The sequence below is a fragment of the Panthera uncia genome, chromosome B1 (genome assembly GCF_023721935.1).
Source record: "Panthera uncia isolate 11264 chromosome B1, Puncia_PCG_1.0, whole genome shotgun sequence".
NCBI lineage: Eukaryota > Metazoa > Chordata > Mammalia > Carnivora > Felidae > Panthera > Panthera uncia.
The window spans coordinates 197,791,822-197,816,288 of record NC_064811.1 but is presented as its reverse complement, the minus strand read 5'-3'; the positions used below and the strand labels follow the sequence as shown (position 1 = coordinate 197,816,288).

Here is a 24,467-nt window from a genome sequence, read left to right as displayed (position 1 = left end):
AGATTCAGCTGGGGTGACCGACACCACTTCCATGATGCTGTTTACTTATGGATCTTACGACGGAAGCTAGCCCGATGGGCAGTTGATGCTCCTGCTAGGGGCTCGGCAGGGAGGGGCGTTCACTCCCTCATCAGCGACTTACTTTTACAGACAGGCGATTTTCCCGTCCACCTCATATCTGCTTTACACGTCCTGTGCTCAGACCCGGCCGCGAGGAAGAACCCCGGATGGCAGGTGTACACCAAGGTGTAACCGAAGGTGGGGAGGTCTATCGCTCTCACGTCCGCGTGGGCTGGCGTTTCTGGCTGTCTGCAGGCGTGGGCTGAAACGGCACGCGTTCTGTTAGGAAGCGCTGGCGCTTTGCGTAAGATAGAGTTAGAGTCTAAAGAAATAAGGAACTACGGCAAAATTTGGAAGTGGCTGCAAAGTCAGGTTGCAACTTAAAATTGAGAGTATGGTATCTTGAGATATCCCCAATATTCCCTGAAACTTTTAACATCATGAAAACTTGGGATTTGCCAGCTCTCCCTACCTATCCTTCCCTCCTTGCCCTCTCCTCTCTCTACTCTCTCTGTCTGCATTGTGTGTGTGTGTAATTAATTACGTGTAGAGATTTAGAATATAAATCAGAGCACTGAAATAAATAGATCACTTCTGATATACTACTAAGATAAATGATATGTCACATTTCCTTAAAAGACCATCCCTATAAGCTAAACACACACAGATCGGCACAGGTATAGAAATACACTTTTTTTTAAATTTATATTTCATTTTAATTTTTTTAAGTTTATTTATTTATTTTGAGAGGGAGAGAAAGAGACTGACAAGATGGGTGGAGAGAGGCAGAAAGAGAGGGAGCGAGAGAGAATTCCAAGCAGGCTCGGCACGGACTGTGCAGAGCCCAATGCGGGGCTTGAACCCACGAACCATGAGATCAGGGTCTGAGGTAAAGTCAAGAGTTGAATGCTTAACCAACTGAGCCACCCAGGCACCCTTAGATTTTTATTTTAAAGAGATTGAGAGAGAAAGAGAGAGAGAGAGAGAAAGAGAGAGTGCACATGTGCAAGAGGGGGAGGAGCAAAGGGAGAGAGAGAATCCCAAGCAGGTTCCACACTCTGTATGGACCCCTACTCAGGGCTCGATCCCACGACCCTGGGATCATGACCTGAGCCCAAATCAAGAGTTGGATGCTCAACCAACTGAGCCACTCAGCCTGCCCCACAAAAAAGAAATATGCCTTGATTTTGTCTGATGGCAGCTAACAAGACTGTTATTCAGTTAATTCAATAATTTTGGTAAAAATTTGATTTATGTTTAGAAAGCTGAGTGCAATGTTATAGATTCTTACTTCTCTTAAAATGTAATTTAGGAGTAAGATTGCAATGTTTAAATCTCAAGTAACTTCTTACGTATGTCTCAAGAAATGGACTTCTTCGCAGATGATTATAAAACAAGTTGACAACATTAAAATTATGAATACAACTGTTTTAAGTATCGTACTATTTTCTGCTTCAGTAAACTTTCAACATACGAATACCTGATATTAGCAAGCTCCAAGATCCACAGACACAAACACACACGTGTTCGTATATGTACATATACACAGACATACAAGTCTATATGCAAATATATATACACATATATATGCATATCTGTGCACACATAATATCCACATATATCATTTGACTAGAGTATTAGAGATGATAGCTTTGAATTAAATATACATCTGATAATACTGATAAATACACAAAAATCACATTTTATACACCATTAAAAGAATTTTTCATGACATTCTACTTTTTTTGATTCTCTTATTTAACACAGTAAGATTAAAATTTTTTATTTCATTAAGCTGATAGAGGGTGAAATACTGACTTATGAATCGTTCCCACAATATCTTTTCTATTTCTCATGATTAAGTCACAAAATAAAATTTTATCCTACATAACAATTTGAATGATAAATTCACATGGACTTCAAAAATAACGTTTAAGGGGCGCCTGGGTGGCTCAGTCGGTTGAGCGTCTGACTCTTGATTTGGGCTCAGGTCATGATCCCAGGGTTGTGGGATCACGACCCATTTCAGGCTCCACACTGAGCTTGGAGCCTGCTTGAGATTCTCTCTCTCTCTCTCTCTCTCTCTCTCTCTCTCCCCCCCCCACCCGCCCTCTCCCCTGCTCGCTCTTTCTCTAAAATAAAAAAATAACATTTAAGATATTTCTATTAGTATCATGACATATTTCATGATCCATTTTACCCTCTCTTTAATAATCTAATGTAAACATTCTAGAAGAATAATAGCATGGATAAGAAAGTTTCCTTTCTGTGAGTGTTACCGATGTCATTCACTTGTGTTTGGTTTAGGGCATGTTCTCAGACCTTAGCGTGCCCCAGTATCACCCGCAGAGCTGGGTGATGATAGCGTGCTGTCCCTCCTTTTTGCTCCCACTGGGGTTCCAGCCCCTGAGTTTCTGATTCCCAAAGTCTGGGGCCACAGCTTGAGAATTTTAATCACTACCCAACTCCCAGGTGACGCTGATGCTGCTAGTTCTAGGGAATCAAACTCTGAGAAATTCTGGTCTAGGGAATTAGAAATGATCAAACAAACAAAAATCAGGCAATTCCTCATTATTTCCCTTGAGGGCAAACGCCTCCCAGAGGTTCGAGAACACATAGGCTGTGGCTGGCTGCGGTGGAAGAAATCACACTTACGTATACATTCTGTCTGTATTCCACTCCAAGTTAAATTTGCCAGGCAAGTCCGAGTCGTAGAACCTTGGATGTGGTAACCTTTTCTGCACCTGAAAAACACGGTGCTTCCGACCTAGAGAGGAAATCCAACATGGGCTTCAGAGGCGGAGCGGACGTGCGAGATACAATGTCATCACGCTGGAAAGCTCATTCCAGGGTAAGACACGTGAGTGACATCTCTCTTCCATGTCAGGCCATTGTTTGAGCCAGCATGGACGTTTCAACTGCGTGTTATGGCCGAGTTGCTCAATGCACGAGGTGAGGATACAGGCAGGTACAGAGAACTGTGGTCATTTAAGAGGGAGTTTACTTGGGTGACGAAAGAACGGTTTTTCTCTTTCCTTTTGGCCCTCTGTGTCTTCAGATTATAATAATTTTTTTCCCTTTTCCATTATTTCCTGCTATCCCTATTTAAGGTGTTGGCTTTACCCAATTGCTTTTGTTGACACTGCTGGGGATTGGCCAGCTCCTGCTCTATCGTAGAATCTCTCGAAACTCAGTCTATCCTCCTGAAGCAGCAGATACTTGAACTCTTTATTGCCACCCGCATGCCTGAAGTATCTTCCCAATAGACCTTCACAACCTCACCTACCCCCCCCCTTAGTTGTTGACATCTTGCTAACTTTCACTTCTGCACATTCTTTCCTGACCTTCCAAGGATGCATCATATGCTTCTTACTGCAATGTCCTAGAAGCACCTGTATGTTTATCTACTTCCCCAACCTAACTGGAAATGCCTTGAAGGGAAGGTTCCCAGCGGTCTGTAGACATGTTTTTTGAGGATCAGTGATGGTCATGTGTTGAAGGGAATCAATGATCTCCCCTGGTCACCAATCACTTATATCCGGGACATGCAGGTTGGGGAGAACAGAAAACGGAAGAGAAGTACGCTCACAGAAAGGTGGTCTACGCCTGGAAGGCAGCTTTGCACACCCTGTGGTTCAGAATGGGACCAAGTGGGTTCCTAAGGCATGAATTATGAAGCCATGTAAGTGCACAGGTGAAGAGTGCACCTGATTCTTGCTCAGAGGATTCAAACCAGGTCCTTAATTCCTCTACATGTGTCTTCCCATCTGGGTCAGTCCCTATCTCCCTCATTGGGATTTTGGGAAGAAGAACTATGAGTAAAACATGGGGCAATAGTTGCTGCACTGAATAGTGATGAAGCGTGTCAGAAAAAAAAATAAAAAATAAACAAGCTGTTCCTTACCACTGGCACCTGAAAGTAGAGATTGGAATTTATACAGAAAAAAAAAAAAATCAAATTTACCTAAACTGCAAAGGAATAACGGATTTGAGATGCAGAGATGGGTAAAAAGTAATCCATCACCTATCAGGAATACCCTCCATCGAATTTCCTTGTCAGGATGTCACTGACCCCAATCGGACCTCCTGGCAAATACGCGACATTATTTACCAGCAAGAAGAAAAGAGAGAGCCTCTATCAGGTACTGGTCGGAGGAAAAGACAGTGTCCTTCTCAATAGAGTATCTTTTAGCAGAAGATGCCTGGCCAGTCCAGATTGATCACTGTAAATTAACCTGGTGTTTATGAATTGACGGGACGTGGCCCGCCGGAGACTGGAGGGCAGCATTTAACTTGCGTAATGAACACAGCATGACAAGGGATGTTCTAAAACCGAAGCGGCTCACTCTGCGTGAGCATGTTGCAGAACGCAGTGCTGAAGAAAACAAAACTCTGTTATATTCACAACTTAATGTGTCCTGACGAAAACGAAAGAAGAAACAAGAAACATTTTGGGACGATTCCTCTGACAGGGTTAGCCATCTCCTTAAAGGATGGCGTCTGTGTCTTTCAAGTATTAGCAAATCTTGCTTTTGGATCCAACCTATCATTCTTGTTAGTGTAACTTGATTTTGTCATCAGAGGAGTGAGAAATTTATCCATTCCTATTAGTTTCTTAAGATAGATCCCAGGGATAGGATGCCGAGTGTAGTCACTAAATGTGGACTTCACGTGGGCTCTTTGAGGGCAGATAAGGAACCCGTGGGGAGTCAGTGAGAGCATTACTCAGTATAGTATTTGCAGGCCTTGGCGTATATGTGGCATGACATTTCTACATGCCAGTAAGCATTTCCCTGAGGAGTGGGCCATATTCGACACCTAACATAAAATACGCCATATTGTGCCTCATAGGTACCTACGACAAGTTCCTCTGGGGGGTGTAGGAATGCCATCAGGAAGTAGCCAAGGTGTGTTAGAGCCAACCAAGAAAGAATATGTTAGGTTTCAGGAAAGCCTCAGTGAAGTGGCTGAAGAGAAAAGGCTTTTTATTCTAAATTAGTGGGCTCTCTAACTTGAACGCACTACACATATTTAACTGTGGCTTTCAAAGCCATCTCATCATCGAGCTGTGAAGTCACTTGATCACTTAAGATGGTGGAAACATTTTATTTCAAGGTTCATTACCTCCCAGTTTTGGTTATTCCTCTAAATACTACCTAACGCGTTAATGTACTTTTTATTTAAAAAGGCAAACGAACGTCAAATGTGATATCAAGTATGCAAATAGTTCATACACAGAGGTGGCATGGAGAAGAAATATCACAAAGTAGGCCTACTAGCTGAGGAGGCTGAATGCGTTTTCTTCTGTTTTTGTCTCTAAAATCTAGTATTATTTGCCCATGATGCATCGGGTCACTGAACAGGGTATTGTTACGTGTAGCTATTCAGTGACCAGTCACTCTGGAGAACTGCCACGACAGTTCAGCGAACAAAAAACATCACGTCATGCAAACTTTCAAGTAGAAATCAATATGACAATTGCTACTGTGTGAATTAAGATGCATCCAGCTATCCCAATTTTGACAGTTAAAATATCACGTGGGCATCCTCTCCGAATCAATGTATCTCCGCAAATATACGATGAATCAGGGTACGTGAAGCCATGCGCACATGTTCGAGTGTCACTTGCATTTTATACTTACAGAGAAACAGGGTGAAATAAAAATGGAATACCTCATATCCTCTGGAGCTATTCTGTATTCCGAAGTGTGGAGTGCCGGGGTCTGGGCAGCTGTTATGAGCTGGATCTGAAGTGCACATAAAAACAAAACAAAACAAAGAGCGCCAGATACGGTTACCCTAGGGATTCTAACATTTTTACTCAAAGGTCATAAAAATTTAAGAAAACTGGGAGGGTCTGGGTGGCTCCGTTGGTTAAGTGCCCGACTCTGGATTTCGGGTCAGGTCATGATCTCACGGTCTCAAGATCGAGCCCCGCATAGGGCTCTGCGCTGAGCCCGGAGTCTGCTTGGGATCCTCTCTCCTTCTCTCTCCACCCCGCCCCTGCTCATTCCCTCCCTCTCCCTCTCTCTCTCTCTCTCTAAAAATAGACAAAGTATAAAAAATTGAGAAAATTATATTTTGGCAGATAGGTAAGATGTTTTGCATTAAAGTTAAAAATCAAAGTAAATTGCTATTTTCATCTTCTTTTCAGACTTCTTTAGGTATTCCTCTTTAGTTCTTTATCAGATTCTAAATTGCTCTGTGCATTATTTTCTGTATCAGAATGAACACTCTTTTCCATTTTCTGGTCAGACATAGTATACTGGTTGGTCCACTAATATGCTGTCTTCAATAATTATTATGATCCCTTGGTTCTTAAGGAGTTCACTAGTGGTCATCTCTTTCAGTCATCCATTACATGATTGCAAATTTCTTGAGTTAATTTTCCTCGAGACTTCAAAATGGGAAATATATTTAGTGCTTCAAAGTTGAGGCCTATGGTAGACCAAAAGTGACATTTCTCTCCCCAAAAGTGTAGGACTTGAGCAATGAGGAGCGTGTAGCTTTATTATTTGCTGCTCTCTAGATGCTCGTATGAAAAAAATCACCTAACTTACAAAAAAAATTGTTTTCGAGAGAAACTAACCTATTGGAAGGAAGAAAACCATTTCTTAGTATAGAGATAGGAACCGTGTAGCAACGGTTTAAATGAAATAGCAGTAAACATGTCTATTAATAAAAAAAAAGGCAGTGCTTCAAGGAAATTATTCCTGAAGCTCTTTGTGTTTAAGTAGTAATCAGTCAATTTCTTAGAAACCATGACTATAGATCATTAATTGTTTACTACAAAGATGCAGAACATCTACTCCTTGGCTCAGTACAGCTGGTGAAAAAATTAACCCATCAATCAACATGAATCTGCAGCCATGAGGTATGAAGAAAATTGCTCTTAACAGAAATAAAGGGTAATGTTTCTCTGCCACTAAGAATTTGACTTTTGACAAATACAGCTTGTATCTGAATCCTTTCTAGGAGACAGAAATCCAACATAAAAAGGCAGGGCTTAAATCATATGGAAAGCGTCTTCTGACTTGTAAGTGTCGTTGCCATATTCCAAGGTCACCAGAACGTCGTGCCCGACTCCTTCCACCACTGCTGGTGTGGGTGGGTCAGTAGGGACTGGCCAGTGAAGACAGACTGGCACCAAGGGGACGACGCCCAAACAACAGCCAGGCCGTCTTCCCGGTGATGGTGGCTTTGGAGAAGGGCAATGACAGTGTCTTCAACAAAGCCGTCTTTCCCTGAAAGAATGCTCCTGCCGCTTGAGGTGCAGACAGGGAAACAAGACCTAAATTCAAGTCCAAAGTTGATCTGTAGGATTTAATCGGAGTAGCCGATGAGGGCTTGCCCAACGAACCATCTGTGGGCACAGGATCTGTGAAGCCACAAACGGTCCCATTTTAGCGTGCGGGTCCCCACCCCCGAACACCCTCGGGGTGGTCTTGCCAACGTTCCTACCGATGCAGGTGGGCTGGGTGCCGCTCCACGTGCCGTCGGCCTGGCAGGTTCTTCTCGAGGACCCCACCAGTATGAAGGGAGGTTTGCACTGGAAGAAGACTTCAGATTTATAGGTGAAGCTTTTGCCACTGAGCCGCCCCTCCGCGGGGGTGCCGGGGTCTCCGCAGAACACAGCTGTTGGAGACAGCAAGGCAGTCAGCCAACAATAGGAGCCGCCGCATCGGGTCAGCCCACTCGGGTCGCGTAACTAGGGTCTGCGAAATCTTTGGGGACAACTATTAAACTGGGAAATGACCGGGGCGCCTGGGTGGTGCAGTCGGTTAAGCGTCTGACTTCAGCCAGGTCACGATCTCGCGGTCCGTGAGTTCTGTGTCTCCCTCTCTCTCTGCCCCTCCCCCGTTCATGCTCTGTCTCTCTCTGTCCCAACAATAAATAAAAAACGTTGAAAAAAAAAATTAAAAAAAAAAAAAATAAACTGGGAAATGACCGAGGGGCAGAATGCGCATTTGAGCGGGGAGGTCTCAAGCGTGAACGTTTGCATACGGTAGCATGGCTATAGAGGACACGTCGCTGTTCTCCTCACACCGGGAGCTGAGGGTGCTCCTCATGGTCCAGTGCAACGTGACCCAGGAACAAGCATTACTGGGGGACTTACGTAGGCACTGGGGCACCTCCCCTTTCCACACCCCACGGCCTTCGCAGGAGAGGATGGCGGAGTGAGAGGGCTGGAAGCCGTCCACGCAGCTGTAACTGATGCTGGACCCCCAGTGGAAATCTGCTCCCTCCACCTTCCCGTGCTGTACTTGAGGAGGCTGGCCACACGTGACAGCTGTTTCAAAGAACAGACGAGACTGAACGTCCGGAGCATCCGCCACGACCCTAACACTCACAGGATGCACGTTTTAATTCTACCCGGATCACAAAGGACATCTACCTAGGGTTGTTTTCTTTTAATACGAGAATTATTGAGGAAGACAGCACATCGAGATAATAAAACTTTTCTCCAATATTTCTTCATTAATTTAGATCAAGTACATAAGAGCACAGCAAAGTCACAACATATCACACGGTGGAAGAAAGCAGGATTGAACATGACATTCTCAATACGTACAAGGCCAAGAAGGGAAGAAATACTCGTATTCAATGTATGTCTTTTCATGATGGTTCTCAACAACAAATCAAATCTGGGCTTGCTTATATGACATGAATACAGACTTCTGGATTTATATATATAGTTGGCAAGCTCTGTGTTTTTTTAACACATAAAGATATAATATGTGAAAGACATAGGCTGTGGACCCATTTGCCGAATAATTAAAAACCAAGCACTTGCATGGTTAAGAAGATTCTGTGGAACACCACCGCCCAGTGTATTATATTCAGCCCTGAGCTGACGGTGGGGCCCCCGAGCAGGGACGCAGTTCTCACAGATGATGAGTGGTTGGCATGGCCCCAGGCAGCCCCCTTAGAGTCTAGCCATTACCCTGAAGTGCAGGGGGCTGGGGACTGCGATCGACAAATCTTCTTGGAAGATCCAAGAGCTTTCTGGATTTTTCACACTGGAGGAGGCTTGCCAATGACAGAAGGCAGCAAGAGAAGGGACCCAGGTGTATACTCTCACCTGCATTTTCTTCTGCGTGCTCACACTCAGGCATTCTCACGTCGGAAGACACAGTCACACATGCACAGTCAGCAGTTGGAAATGAGCCTCTCTGTTATCTCTCATCTATTCAGTTTTTTCAACCAATATTTCTTGAGAGTCCACATGTGAGGGGGTAGGGGGGACACGTGCTCTAGACAGGGGATATCAAGTGAGAAGTCCCCTAGGAGGGAACAGTAATGAGCGACGTGGTTTCACAGAATCACGTGAGGAGGTGACTAGCCCCAGACGGGTTCAGAGGGAGAGAGTGGTCTCTTCTGGAAGGGCCTGGTTGCCCACGGAGTTCCTTCCAACTGCACTGGCTGTTCAAAAGAGGAGCAAAAGTCTACAAAAGCACGTGACATCACAGAGACCAGTGCAATTATTGGTCGCTGTCATGAGCACGTCACGTGACTAGATGGCTCCTGACACTAGTCTGTGACTTTCAGTAAACGTTTATCCAGCGCCTGCAACAGACACAGCACTAATGATGGCTGGCGGAAGACAGGAGCCTCTGCGATCCTTACGCACCGGTAGGAGGGAAAACGTGGCCCACCAACAGGCCCACGTCGGAAGGGAGAGGGAGCCAGGTGGTTGAGCACCCAGCTCTCACGGAGGCCTCACACTGAGCTCTGTCCACGCAAGCCCCAAGACCCATCTGCCTCTCAGAGCCCACTGAAGATGAATGCTTCCTCACTATCAGTTGCCAGGGTCCAACTCACAACTCCCCCAGAACTGTCCGGGTTCCTAGTCCAACAAAGAACCAGCCACGGCATTTTTGTTTGGGGCCAGCCACGCTCAAGCCCCACTTGTCTCCCTGTGCCCCTCCTGCCCCACTCTGGCCCGGCTGATAAGGAAGCTGGCACGTGCTCTCTCCAGTGCTGGCAGAGGAGCCCTAACCGTGCAGATCGCTGTCTTTGGACAACTGTCTCCAGCACCACTGTTTTCTCACTGTCAAAGCCCAGCCCTCAGCTACATCGTTCAAGTCACATCCACTGGCGTCTCCCTGACCTTCTCTCCCTGCAAAGTCCAACCCCCAAGTCATAAACCTTTTCTACCACCTCTATATTTGTAGGGCATCTTCAGACTCAGTGTCCGAATCCCAGAGAACATCATGTTTACCAACATGGTCCGCCATTATTTGATGATTGGCTTCTCTAAGTGGAGTTTAAAGTCCTATAATTATTCTTCCCCATCATACCTGTCTTAAGCCTTAATAAATCTGGGGTTAACAATGTTTACCGAGAGAGAGGACATCACTGGGATTCAAAATACTTAAGACTTAAAGGTTGTACCCCATCATTTGGGAGCTGATGTCTCCCAATCTTGGTTTGTACACTGAGCCATTTACTAACTCTGCTAGTCTGTTTTCCCATCTGTAAAGCTGAGATTAATGTATTAAGAAAATGGCAGTGATTTTATTTGCAAATGAGTTCACGAGAATTCCTAGCACATAGAGGACATCATAAATGCTTGCAAATGCAGTGAAATGGAATTCAACAAACGCTTCTGTGTCAGCAAGACCAGAAAGGTAATGACACAGACCTTTGCAGGTGGGTTTGCTGTTATTCCATGTACTGTCTTTGGTACAACGGATGGTGGATGATGTGACAGGTTCCAGGAGATAGCCAGGGTCACACTGATAGCTTACAGTCTTATTGAAGGTGAAATCCGTCCCAAACTGGATGCCATTGGCCAGTGTACCTGGGTCCCCACAGCTTATAACTAATGAGCAGAAGACAAAAAGCATTAGAAGGGTAAAAACAAAAACAAACATTAAATGAATTCATTATGGTTTCTGTTCATGTTACTCCCCTTATGCTGATATTCAAAATGATTAAGCAGTGGGGCGCTTGGGTGGCTCAGTCAGTTAAGTGTCTGACTCTTGGTCTCGGCTCAGGTCATGATCTCATGGTTCGTGGGTTTGAGTCCCACTTCGGGCTCTGTGCCAACAGCGCAGAACCTGCTTGGGATTTTCTCTCTCTCTCTCTCTCTCTCTCTCTCTCTCTCTCCTCTCTGCCCCTCCCATGTTCACTCTCTTTTTCTCAAGATAAATACAAAATTAAACTTAATGAAAACAAACCAAATTGATTCAGTAGTAAATTGTTACAGCAGGATTGTCCTCTGTGTGCTGTTTGCTGACTGGTTGTCGGGACACTGTGTTTGGAATCGCTTGTTTCTATTTGATCCTGGTTGGCTGTGGGGATGCCGGCTGCCATCTCTGTCCAGTCCTTAATTATGTACCGTGTGTACTCTCATCACAAAGTTAAGGACAGAGACAAAGGCTGCGATCAGAGAATAAACGCTTTTCTTCTCTGCAAACGTGATGTTCTACAGAGAGGACAAACCTTGACTTTTGTTGGCCCCACTTTTCCAACGTCCAACCCACTGGCCAATGAAAATAGCTTTGGGGGCGCCTGTGTGGCTCAGTTGGTTACATGTCTGACTTTGGCTCAGGTCATGATCTCACGGTTTGTGAGTTCAAGCCCCGCTTCAGTCTCACTGCTGACAGCACAGAGCCTGCTTTAGATTCTCTGTCACCCTCTCTGCCCTCCCCCTGCTTACACGCATGTAATCTCTCTCTCCCCCCCTCAAAAATAAGTAAACGTTAAAAAGAAGAAAATATTTTCAACCATATAAATAAGAAGGTGAAGAAAGATCTAAAACTGCCTAATAAATAGAGCCATCATATATATGTAGACCTTGTTTTTGCCATGTGTTAAAAAAATCAATAAAGTATTTAACAAATAAACAAATTTTTCTCGGTCAAGTCGGTGACGTCCTTGGGCCCACATGACAGCTGTTACTAACTTGTACAGTCGGGGGCTGTGCCGGTCCAGGTCCCGTTGGCTGTGCAGTGCCGAATCATTAACCCCGAGGTCTTGTAGCCTTCCCAACAGGCGTAGATGACCGAGCTGGAGAACAGGACGCCGTCACTGCTGACAATCATGCCGTTGGTGGGCGTGCCAGGATTCCCACAGGACACGGCTGTGAGCGACAGTAACACATAAACACAGTGAGCTCCTACCAAAATGATCAATACAAGAGACCAGAGGTTGTCAGTGTCGTAGAGGACATGTTTCTTTTTAAGAAAATAGGACCTATTGCTATGAAGATGTTGAATATATATCTTACATTATGATTTGTACCGTTATTTTATCGATGAGTTACAAATGTGAAAATTGTCTTTTCATAGTATTCTTCCTAAAGTACTTCAAAACAAATTAAAAGGTGAATTAAAGCACTGAAAATTCCAAGACTTGCTTCTTTGGGATTTCACATGTTTATAATAAAAAGAAAATTTTTTAAAGGATTTTTTTTAAAGGATCTATCTGATATCAGCAACTCAGAAGTCACTCCCTTCACGTAATAATTGATTTTTTAGAAATCTGGTCAAATCGGGTCATATTTCACATCTGTAGAATTCATTTTGGAAAATAAGTGATGCCTGAGGAGTATGAGTGAGTACTTAAACTGTCTTGTAAAATGGTCTCCTCATTGTTACCCCATCCAACGGCGGCTGTTTTAAGTGGCCTTGGACAGGCTGCACTCTGTTTCTCTCTAGATGATCCCAATGCCTGTGCAGACATTAAGATGCCCCCTAACGATGGCAATAATGAAAGGCTGGGCAACAGTTCTACGCCCGGTGTACCCCCCTCACACTTTCTTAGCCCAGAAAGCTCAGTGGCTTCTGGGTATGTATCATGTGATGGTTTTAACCCATAATAGGATTTTCTTGACTTTTGTACTCGCGTTTATTTATCACAAAGATTGTGTTTTTTTCTCCTTAGCACTCCCACATGATGCACAGCAGGTAGACATAGAAAGAATATGACCTTTTGTTGGACGCTTACAGCAGAATGTATTCTGAGACCATTTCTGAGAATGGCTGGAATGTTTACAAATGCTCCTTCTTATTTAGTTGTGCCACTTTCAAATCTAGCATTCAGAACAAAGATAGACTCTTTCTAAAAATGTGGATGAAAACAGGGGCACCTGGGTGGCTCAGTCGGTTAAGCATGGGATGTTTGATTTCAGCTCAGGTCATGATCTCACGGTCCATGAGACTGAGCCACACACTTGACTCTGTGCTGACAGTACAGAGCCTGCTCGGGATTCTCTCTTCCTCTCTCTGCCTTTCCTCTGCTTACACTCTCTCTCAAAGATACACGTATATACTTAAAAAAAAAAAATACAGAAGAAAACAAACTGACTACAAAACTTACATAGTATAGAAGAGACACTGTAATGGACGTGAAGGGAATCGCCGATCATATTGTGCTGAAAAACATGCTGACCCTGAGGTTGGACTTGATCGTGTCTGACAACTACAAAGCATGCATGCTGGTGCTTCTCTGTCTGTGCCCATGACAGACATGAGTCCACCACAACCCTCTTCCCTAATGGATCTGGTGTGAACTTACAGTCTTTCCTAGCACGGATCTTTCAGCATTTTTCTGGCTGTCATTTGAAATGAGATCTATTTGCCAATAGTGAAGCAGATGATATTTAACATTGAACATCTGAAGCCCAAAAGTCTTGTGATGGCTATACTATCAATCAAAATGTCATGTTGCCAAAAGCCCAGAGGCTGGACTCTTCGAGACAATTACTCATTCATTCAACACATGTTGATCCATCATTGAATATGTGACATTTGTTGTTTGATGTACCAATGAAAAGCCCGACAGAGAAGAGACTTGTATTGATCCAATTCGTAATTTAGCAAACCAACCAGACAGCCATGTTCTTACATTTTATTCTAACCATAACTATGATTAAAATGTGTAGCAATTTTCAAATGTCACCTGAGAAAGATAATGCTAAAATGGGATGCAAGACACAGGTGAACATATTTGAGCTTAATTTACAGACAGATATGTTGTCAGGGTAAGAATAACCATCATGATAATGACATCCTAATGTTTAGAAAGTCCCTGAAACAGGGGTTCCTGGGTGTTTAGTCATTTAAGAGTCTGACTCACGATGTCAGCTCAGGTTATGATCTTGCAGTCTGTGAGTTCGAGCCCCATGTCAGGCTCTGGGCTGACAACACAAAGCCTACTTTGTCTGCCCCTCTCTCTGTCTGCCCCTCTCCCCCTTCATGTTCTCTCTGTCTCTACAATAAAATAATAAATAAAATAAAATAAAATAAAATAAAATAAAATAAAATAAAATTTAAAAGTCCCTCAGATAATTGTATCCTGCAAAATCAAATTCACGGTTAACTTTTTTTTTTTCCCTGACAAGGACAGTTTCACTGATGGTTATGCCCATGAAAATGAAAAAGAAAAATGAAGATTGGAAGCTAGCCTTAAAATGTCTGTGTTTGCATTAATGCCTCCATGACATAGGAGGACCTCCACTGAGGAAAAACAAGAGATGACATTTATAGTCACAGAAGGGAAACAATATATTCTATAAATAATAAGTTAAAAAAATTTAAATACATCTTTTCTTTTCAGTTACATGTGGTTAATGGGACTCCTTTTGGTAAAAGATCATTTTCTTTTACTTGATTTGTAATAAAAGAGCCTTAAACTCACTCCAGAAACCGTGTATTGTCTACAGATGCTGGGACTGTTCAGGCAGCACTCTGCATTAGGGACATGGCTGCTAAATCGAGTTAAATAGTGTGGATTTGAATCTTTGCTCATACAACTTAAGTACACATGAGCCATCAAATCAAGTTATTGACATGCAGCGTCCTCACTACAGAATGGGTATACTAAGGGTAGTTACTCTCACTTTTCATAAGATTAAACAGAATGCATGCAAAATGCCTAGAAGGCAATCTGACATCTTAGTAGCAGTAAAGGTAGACGGGGTGGCTGATGCTGTTGTTACCTTCATTATAAACATTGTGCTAGCTTGTCTATTACCTGGAAGAAAGGCAGGCTTTATCATCAGCTCCTGGGAAAGAGGATTCAGAGTTGCCTAAGGCAACTAAAAGCAATGAGGCCGTTATATCTAAGCAACTTCTTACGATACGTCCATTTGAAAAGTTTAGTCGATGAGTCTATGATTACAAGCCTGGATGGCTAGCAAAGAAAACATGATCTGAAATGATGGAAATACATTACAAATGTAAGTTCTTTGACACTTAAGAGTTTTTAAAATATTTTTATTTTGTGCTTCATAAACTCTTCTCTTTTTTTTTTTTTTTTTTTTTTTACCATTTATTGAAATGCCCCATCAGGCTCTAATGCCTTTAATAGATTCAGGGAAGGTAGTTCATCAGGTGGTAGATGGTCTCACCGGATTGAATACAGTCATAGCCAACACTGGCGGAAATGCCAAAGTCACTGGTAACGCCCTTTTCTGTAGAGAATAATATGTTCCCCAAAGGTTTGGCTCTATGATAACAAGTGAGAAAAAATAGCCACAGATTGCCCAAAAAGATTTAAACATGTGTGTTTGTGGGGGTGTAGGATTAGCCATACATTCCTAGCCATCATTTGTTATTACTGTGAGTGTGAATTATACTCTTACTCACTCAACTTCCCATGATTTCTGAACACCGCAGTTCTGAGGTAGTCAGTTTTGTAGGGCATAGCATATTTGGGCACTTTTGCCATATTGAAACATTTCAGCTTCTTTCTGTACACAGATTTTAATAGCCAAGTTTCTAAGGATTTTATAAGAAACACTTGACTTTCTAACTTTAGATAAACCGAATGCTATTCTAAAAATACTTTGCATGGTCTGACTTAGGTACATTTTGAAGTAAAATCCAATTAAGCTCTCCTAATGAAATAAATGGATTCATTTATGATTTGCTCGAACAGAACCCATGGTCTTATATCACAGCACCAAAGTGAGATTCCTATGGAAAAATATCACTCACTCTTAACTGTTTTAAATTTTTTCACCTTTTAAATGTGCAAAACTAAAGTGCTTATGGTAAACCTGATATTGAATATACAGTCCCAAGTGAATGAGCATTCCTTTTTTTTTTTTTTTTGTAATGTTTATTTATTTCTGAGAGAGAGAGAGAGATAGGACACAGGCAGGGGAGGGGCAGAGAGAGAGGGAGACACAGAATCTGAAGCGGGTTCCAGGCTCCGAGCCGTCAGCACACAGACCCACACGGGGCTCAAACTCATGAACTTTGAGATCGTGACCTGAGCTGAAGTCAGACACTTAACTGAGTGAGCCACCCAGGTGCCCTGTGAGTGACCATTCTTAAGAGAATATGAAGGCATCTAAGTCAGGTTTGTTCTGCTTTTGGGAGCTGTATTTTCCCAACATATTTGGTTAACTTTTATCCAATAATTTATCAACCATTTTTCTGCCCCACTCTTTCTCTGTCCTTCTAGAACTTCAATTACAAGTATGTTAAACTGCTTGATATTATCCCATAGGAAATAATTAGGCTGTTGTTGTTGTTTTCTCTTTTTCCTTTGTTTTCAGACTGGATCCTTTTCAGTGAACTGTCTTCATGGTAACTGACCCTTCTGCCATTTTTATTCTGCAAAGTTTTTTGTAGCAAAGTTTTTATATCAGATACTATAGTTTTCAATCCAGACAATCCCAGAGTTTCCATCAGATTGCTTTTTTTATTATTTTCATTTCTTATGAAGATTCCCTCTCTGTTTATGATGCTAACATACTTTAAGTCCCTGCAGATATACTTTCTTAACGTTTATTTATTTATTTTTGAAAGAAAAAGAGGGGGTACATGTGTGCGTGTGAGCGTGCAGGGGAGGGCAGAGAAAGAAAGAGAGAGAGAATCTCAAGCAGGATCTGCACTGTCAGCACAGAGCCAGATGTGGGGCTTGAACTCACAAACCGTGAGATCATGACCTGAGCCCAAATCAAGTGTTGGACCCTTAACCGACTGAGCCACCCAGGTGCCCCAAGTGCATGAAGATATTTTAAATTGATGCTTTAAGTCCTTATGCATTATTTGCAACATTTGGGTCATCTCAGGATCAGATTCTATTTCTATTTGTTTTTTCTTTGCTTGTTTGATTAGGGGTCATGTCATTCTGAGTTATGCATATGTAGTTATTTTTTATTTATGCTGGACATTGTGCACAAAATGATGCATGGATTATGTCCTTCCTTCCAAATGTGCTGGAGTTTGTTCTGGTGGGCTTTTAAACTAATTGTACATCCTTTGGGTGTTGCCATCAGTTTCATTCTTTTTTAGAGGAGATCTATTCAGTCTTAGTCCTACCACATTTTTGCTCTTAGTTCTAGCATGTTACACTTGTTTTAGGGAATGGTACATATTCATAATGCATGGGGCTTTCTGGGCATCTGTGAAATGTCCCAAGTGCACAGTAAGAGCTCTGACTGGCCAGATGTCCAGTGTTTCTCAGTAGGGTATGACTTCTAGTATCATGGGTCCACTCTCAGCTCTGCAGCAGAAGGTTGTTGTATCAACGGGTCTCACCTGTTCTCATCTGCCTGACCGTGACCCAAGTCACCCAGTGAACGTCCACCAGACTTATGGGGCTCTCCCATTTTCAGCCAACCATTCTCAGATTCCATGTTCTGTAAGTTCTGTTTCAGTAGCCTAGAACAATTTCTGTTGCATCACCTCGCCAAGCCACCATACCGTAACCTGAGTTCCACTTTCCGACTGTGCAGTAAGAAAAATATACCAGGAGATTATGGGCTCACCTCATGGATTCCTTTTCTCCTATGGAACACAGTCATGCACTGTCTGTTGTTTAATAAGATAAATGTCTCACATATTTTGTTGTTTTATAGTTGTCCCCAGAAAGAAGGCTAGCCTACTGGCATTCAACACGTCATGGAGTAAAGTGGATCTCTTGTTTAATTTTAATAATCTTCAAATATATATTGGACAGACAATTCCCAGGCGTAGTATAGAGGGAAAAGGTTTAGACGAAGCGTAAATGTAGGTTACGGAAGTCATGTACAACTTTGAGGTACCATATTATAGAGTAGAAAATACTCTGGTTTGGGTGAGAAAGATGTGCTGTCATGCAAATTGTAATATTCAAATTCTCCAAGAGAGGGGGAAACTGAGAACATTGTGTCTGAGTAACACTGTGTCTACTAATTTAGAGTCACATACTTTAGTCAATACAGGGAAGTGTCATCCTGTGGCCCACAGTGGCAGGTGGCATCCCACCATTACTATTCAATCATATTTGAGTTAAGTCAACTTCTTTAGGGCCTAATCTTAATATTTACAGTGACTCGATATTTACGCTAACTTAATATTATGCTAACTTGATTGTGAGAAGGTGATTTGCAATAAAAAAAATACCTTGGGTTATTATATACACACATCTCTTTACCTAGATATAGATACCTCTAGGATAATCTATTATTCTGATGAGATTATATGCACACATATACATATGCATACACATATATAAGGTATATATATTCACATATACACGTACATATATAGGATTGCACTTCCTATATGATTTTATCAGATTATAAGTAATAGTCTGATTATATCAATACATATATATTATTTTCTATTATTCTATATAATACATATAACAAATATATTATTCTATATATTAAATGAGACATGAGCAGATACCAGCGTACATGGCACAGAGAAAATGAAGATGAAGAAAACTTGGTTTATATTTCTGGTACTGATATTGTTTCAGTTTATTCAAGCCGGTCAAATTATATAGCAAGTGTTTCATTCATGTAAAGATGGATATTTAATTTGTGTACTCATTTTAGACTCAAACATTAAGTAGCTGAGAAGTTTGTATGAAAAAAGCCCCTACATTTGTAACATTTAAAGTCTTATCTGTCTGAATTCTAAGTCAGTTACTTTCTGGGCTCTAAACAAACTTGTGATACCGCACCCCACCTTGGCTGAAGGCAGGAATCGCCAATACTTGGCATGGGGAGGTATGCATGGTGTTTCTACTGGAATTACCGAGGCATCCTGCCATGTCCACTTATGCCTCTCAAATACTGACGCAGAGAAAATTCTCTCCAAAATATGATGCACAAAATCTGCCAGGTTCTTTCAGAATACCTGCTTTGGACAGGGGCCACCAAGAGATGGGAAATAAGATGTGACGTGAAGACTATCTCGGCCCACAGAAGTTACGGTCAGGGATTGACACCCTTCTACTCACTGTTCCTTTTCCCGAGCTGCTCATTACCAGCAACCACACAATGCCACCAAATCCCACAGAGATTATTATCAGAAGATCAGAAACCTCTTCTAGGTTATAAACATTCAAAAGGCAAGCATCTGGGTTAGATGACCTGTTGAGCACTCAGAACATCTCCATACACCCAGCCATGAGTTTGGATGATCCCCTTACACAAGTTGGAGGAAAGTAGTGTAGTGACACAAAGGTTCCATCTCTAGGATGTCTGTGGAAATCACTGGCCATTTTAGAATGAATTACATGGTTCCAAGTGCACAGGTTGACTTTCAGGCTGGACCGTACTCACCTTCACAGACGGGCTGCAGTCCTGACCATGAGCCATTGAGCAAACACGTCCGCTCAGGAGAGCCCCTCAGCTGATAACCCATCTCACAGGAGAAACGGAGAAGGCTCTTGGCCTTGAGTTCATCTCCAAGCCGGGATCCATGTGCTGGGGTCCCCGGATCCCCACAAAATCCAGGATCATTTCCTATTGAACGCAGACACAAATGGTAATACAGAATTCTGTTAGACTTGTTTACCACAGCTGCTGAGTTTAAGGAGAGTGCAAAGTCACTCAAGTGCATTACAGTCATACTGCATTCTGGAGATCTTCTAAGAAAGACTTTCTCGATCGTAGCACAAAAGTGGAGGACATGAAGAAATTGTTCCCGTGTGAGTAAACAAGCTAGCTTATTAAAATGCAGTACGACAACAGTTTATATTCTCTGGAAGAAGTAAAATCCTGGGAATGATGAACGCAGGGATTGTCCACTGGATGCATCAGTACAGAAAATGAAAGGGAAATGGGACTAAGTTGTATTGTGTAAAAACCAATCAAATGAGAGGTTTGGTTCTTCTCAATTATGTCCAGAGCTGCTGATTCACTGACTTTTATTTATTTACTTAAGAATTATTCATGAAAGAATTAAGATGACGTTTTCAAGGGGGGTTGATGGAATTATCAATTTCCGAGACAGGAAAGATGTGGAAGAACTGAAAGGAGGTACGGAGAAGGAATCAAGAATGACCAGGGACAAACTGAGTCCAGGTAGGCAGGCCTCTTGGCCAAGGTGAAAAAGAACTCCCGGGACTCCCACAGGAGGAAATGGGAAGTGACTGGCACTTGAAGGTATCGATGAAGATTGGAGATGACCAGATGGCACACGGGCGTGTCTGTACCCTGACACCACATCGTAAGCAATTCCTCACCTGTACAGTGGGGTAGTGCCCCACTCCAGTGACTATCCTCTTGACACACTCTAGTGCTGTTGCCTACAAGATTCCGGCTCCCTTTGCACGCGTAGTGAACTACGGCACCATATGTAAACAGTTCTCCAGTTAGGATAGCATTGGCAGGAACCCCTGGGTGTCCACATGATATAGCTTAGGGAAAAAAATTAAAATAAATGATTACATCAGCCCCGTTGAAGTGCTTACGTTGGTAAGTCTCCCATACAGACACCCATACAAACATCACCTATAAAATGAAAAGAGCCTAAATATACTGGCAAATGCCTGCAGTGCCCCATAAATGGAAAATACCATGTCCCAGATGACAGTCCCCCACCTAAATATCCATATATTACTGAACACAAGGAAAGGGTCTGTCAGTGAATCTTGTTTTAGCTTTGTTTTATCTTAAGGTAGTTTTGCTTAAGATAAAAATTTCCATGTAGGCTTTCAAAGAGAAAGTCACTCTACCTACATTTTTTCTCCACCTGCCTTTAACTTTATTAAAAAATAAAATCAGTATTATATTATACAAAATGTTACAAGTTACCTAGATTCCTGAAAACTATTTCCATGTAACTCTACAAGTATATGACTATTACTATGACAACCTTATACTGGCTTCTGGGGAGAAAACTCTGTTATATCTGCTTACTCTTCCAGTCTGTGGATCCAGGAAGACCCTTTTAACAATTTTCCTTGGAATAGGTGGTGGTCTAACATGTTGAATTAGTAGTAATAATAAATTAGCAATTAACTTTCCCTCAGTATATTCTATACAATAATTTCAGCCTTCCCGTTCATTTCTTTAAAATGATGCCAAGTCAGGCCTATAATCCACTCATAAATTATCCTTAAAAAGGAAAATTCCAGAATCCAGATTAATGTAGGCTAGTGAAGATTTAGCTCTCCTTTTCTGTAAAGTCCCAGCTTCGGATTAACAGTGGACAAATTTTGTGCGGCACGCAACTCTGGCAGGACTCAGGCTACAGACAAATTATTCAAAGCCCACTGATTTGACACCCGAGCGTCACTGCATTTGATCACTGGCAACCCAAAAGTGATATCAACCAGAGAGGTAGCTTTAAAAGGCGGAAACACATTAGGCATCCCCTGAGTCACATTCGCCCTTATATCGATATGGTCTTACGCTGACATCCATTCATTGGTGAACAAGATTCTATCTAGATGGAGTCCTAAAAGGAAGCTAATTAGGGCTGAATTAGTAAACGGTTGGCAAATGACCAGTTCCAGGTGAAATTAAAAGAGAAAAAAAAAGCAGCGAAACAATAGCAGTAACAAGAGAGATGAAGCTTAGCAGCTGTAGCCCAAGTACAAGCAAATGGCCCCTCGGAGAACCTGTATCGCCAGGCTCATGGTAATTCCGACTGTTAATGACAGCGAGCGGTGGGAACCAGCCACCCAGGAGGATGAGAGTCACTTACAACCTAGTTCCTGGAGATCTGGAGCACACTGGCATCATTACAAAAACTAATGGAAGTCTCACATCAACCGGGAAGATGCGAAAGAAATGTTTGGGGAGGCAGAGACAGAAAAACTAATTTCTCTGAAAAATTCCCGTGTGTGAAGGCCTAGAAAACCAGAAAGCGGCCAAAATATGATGAAGATTGTAATCAATTTATAGATGCATTTTTGAGCGTATGAAGCTGTGCATTTGATTTTGAAAGAAGTCACGCTTTCTCCATAGAAACTAATTCTCTCATTACAATTAGAATTCGAGACAAGTTTCCATGTAGATTGGGAGGGTTGTGAGGGACACTGAATTACAGGAAAAACGATCTCCAGGACTAATTTATTCTAAAAATGTACTAAAAACGCTATAATGCAAGAGGTAAGACAGATTATCACTTTTTTTTCGGTAAATTCAATTTAAGATGTAATTGTCATTTCCCACATCCTCTATGCACATAAAATGAATACGAAGAAGATGACATTTTGATTTTAAGGACTGTTTTCTTTCCGAATGATTTTTAAAAGGCCAAAAAGACCCCTTTTCCTAAACCGTCAGACTGTTGGAAAAAGAGGACGTCTTTAAGCTAATGGACAATATGGTCTATCAAGTTAAAAGAAGGTAAGACTGAAAGCTATTTGGGGAAAATGTATTCTTGTTCATCTACATGGTCGAAAAATACTGATAATGTCGTGAGAGGGGCCACATAATGATGACCTATCATTGTGTCCGCCTAGAAATACTGCCTCCGTTCTTTAGGGCAATATGCTTTCCTCTTAACCATATGGGTCAGGAGGAGGATACGGTCAAGAATCTATCGTCCTTATTGTAATAAGCAAACACAGACTCAGAATGAGTCCAACCGCTGCCCCAAACACTGGCTCTGCTTCCTTCTGAAGCTGGTGTCAGAATTTGCTTATGTCCCCTCTCCTTTTGTGACCCTTGAACTTGTCTGAGTTGCATTTTGTGATTTCTGGCCAATCAATAAAGATATCATAATAACTTACACCATCTGTAAAGACTTATTTTTTTTTCTTTTCTCTTTTGTTCTGCTCATGGTCTTACAGGGCTCCGTGGCACAAGAATCCAAGATACCCCTCACTTACTCAAACACTTGGGTAAAGACCGATCCCATAAGCCATTCGCCGTACAGGTTAAGGCAGAAGATCCCAACAAGTAGAATCCCTTCTTGCAATGATACATGATACTCATTCCATATTCAAAACTCTCAGGGAAATTCTGTTGCCCATGACGAATGGCGTTTTCCACAAAGCCTGGATCTGAGCAGTTCACCACTAGGGGAAAAAGAAAAAGTTACACATCATTTAGATACACTTATAAGCAAAACAGATCTGCAAAGAGGCCCCACTCATCATTTTAGAAAGGCTGGAAGATGACACCATCACAGCTGAGGTTTATCATAAATGTTCTTCCCTTGACAAATTCTACTTACTGCTGGGGGCCAATATGCTTCAAAAACTGTCAAGCAATGTACCTGCTACTACGGCAGTTTTTACAACACGAGACCGATTCCCCGTATTTATTTCCTGATAACAGACTTCTTCAATATCAAGTCTAAAAACGGTTTTCGTGGTTAAGATTTTATGTCAGGAAAATGTTAAAACAGAACCCGCCGAAATTAGTTTAAATATTTTTACTCGCATGTAATGTTTCAGGACAGTCGGTGACACGCTAATCCCTCCCCCCCACCCCCTGCCAGCATTAATTAATGCTTCAGTATGTGTGCCTAAAGTAATTTCTGCTATATGTGGAATGCAAACAAAAATGACAATTCTTCCATCAATGCTTAATAGAAATGTAAATCAAGCCAGCCTCTGATTTCAGCCTCTTCCCCCTTTAGAAACAGCCCCGCAGTGAAACAGTCCGCTGTGGCACTCAGGACATGCTGTGGTTAATCCGAATGGCACTCTATTAGCCTGAATGCCTGTTGGCATCTGTAAGGGAATTAGCAATGTGCTTTCGCAGGTGCAGAGGAAAAGAAAGAACCCCTGATTATCTCGGGCTTTGACCCACCACACCAGTGAATGACACAGCTGCCGTGAAAGCTGCACTCTCTCCAGATATTTCTGGCTCAGAAAGGGGCTGTTGAACTAATTCTCAGGCAGCCGGTGCATGTCACGGGTCCCAGTGCCTGGGGGCAAAGCCTTTCCTTATCTGTGCATTTGATTTCCGCTTGGTAGTAAGCAAGGTGGAGGGCAGAATGGACAATTACAAAGACCCTTTTGAGCGCTGTTACATCGTAGTCTATGCTTTTTAGAACAGTCCTGAGTTGAGAGAAGAAAGACTCAAGTTCTCCCGAGCCAAAAAAGCCTGTGTGTATGGAGCACGGCAAACACCGCACGCTAAAATTATAACCGGACCCACTGACATAGCGGGGATTAACCTCCTGGAGAAAGTCTAACGTACTAGAAAGACTGATGATTTTTTATAACCTGGCATTTCGAGTTGTGTGTCCAGCCCAGGAGACAGA

The 24,467-nt window shown here is 42.3% G+C and overlaps 1 protein-coding gene across 1 annotated transcript in view; it reads right to left on the bottom strand.

The window, feature by feature from the left end:
* Nucleotides 1–24,467, bottom strand: part of CSMD1 (CUB and Sushi multiple domains 1) — a 1,037,384-nt gene that overhangs the window by 20,911 nt on the left and 992,006 nt on the right. Inside the window, exons 52-61 of the mRNA XM_049630105.1 lie at nt 23,083–23,271; nt 20,485–20,658; nt 19,580–19,762; nt 11,972–12,148; nt 10,706–10,885; nt 8,177–8,350; nt 7,522–7,695; nt 5,734–5,807; nt 2,716–2,827; nt 143–322 (exon numbers count right to left, since the gene is read on the bottom strand). Of these exons, the coding sequence (XP_049486062.1) occupies nt 143–322; nt 2,716–2,827; nt 5,734–5,807; nt 7,522–7,695; nt 8,177–8,350; nt 10,706–10,885; nt 11,972–12,148; nt 19,580–19,762; nt 20,485–20,658; nt 23,083–23,271 (1,617 nt within the window). The remainder of the gene's footprint in view (nt 1–142; nt 323–2,715; nt 2,828–5,733; nt 5,808–7,521; nt 7,696–8,176; nt 8,351–10,705; nt 10,886–11,971; nt 12,149–19,579; nt 19,763–20,484; nt 20,659–23,082; nt 23,272–24,467) is intronic.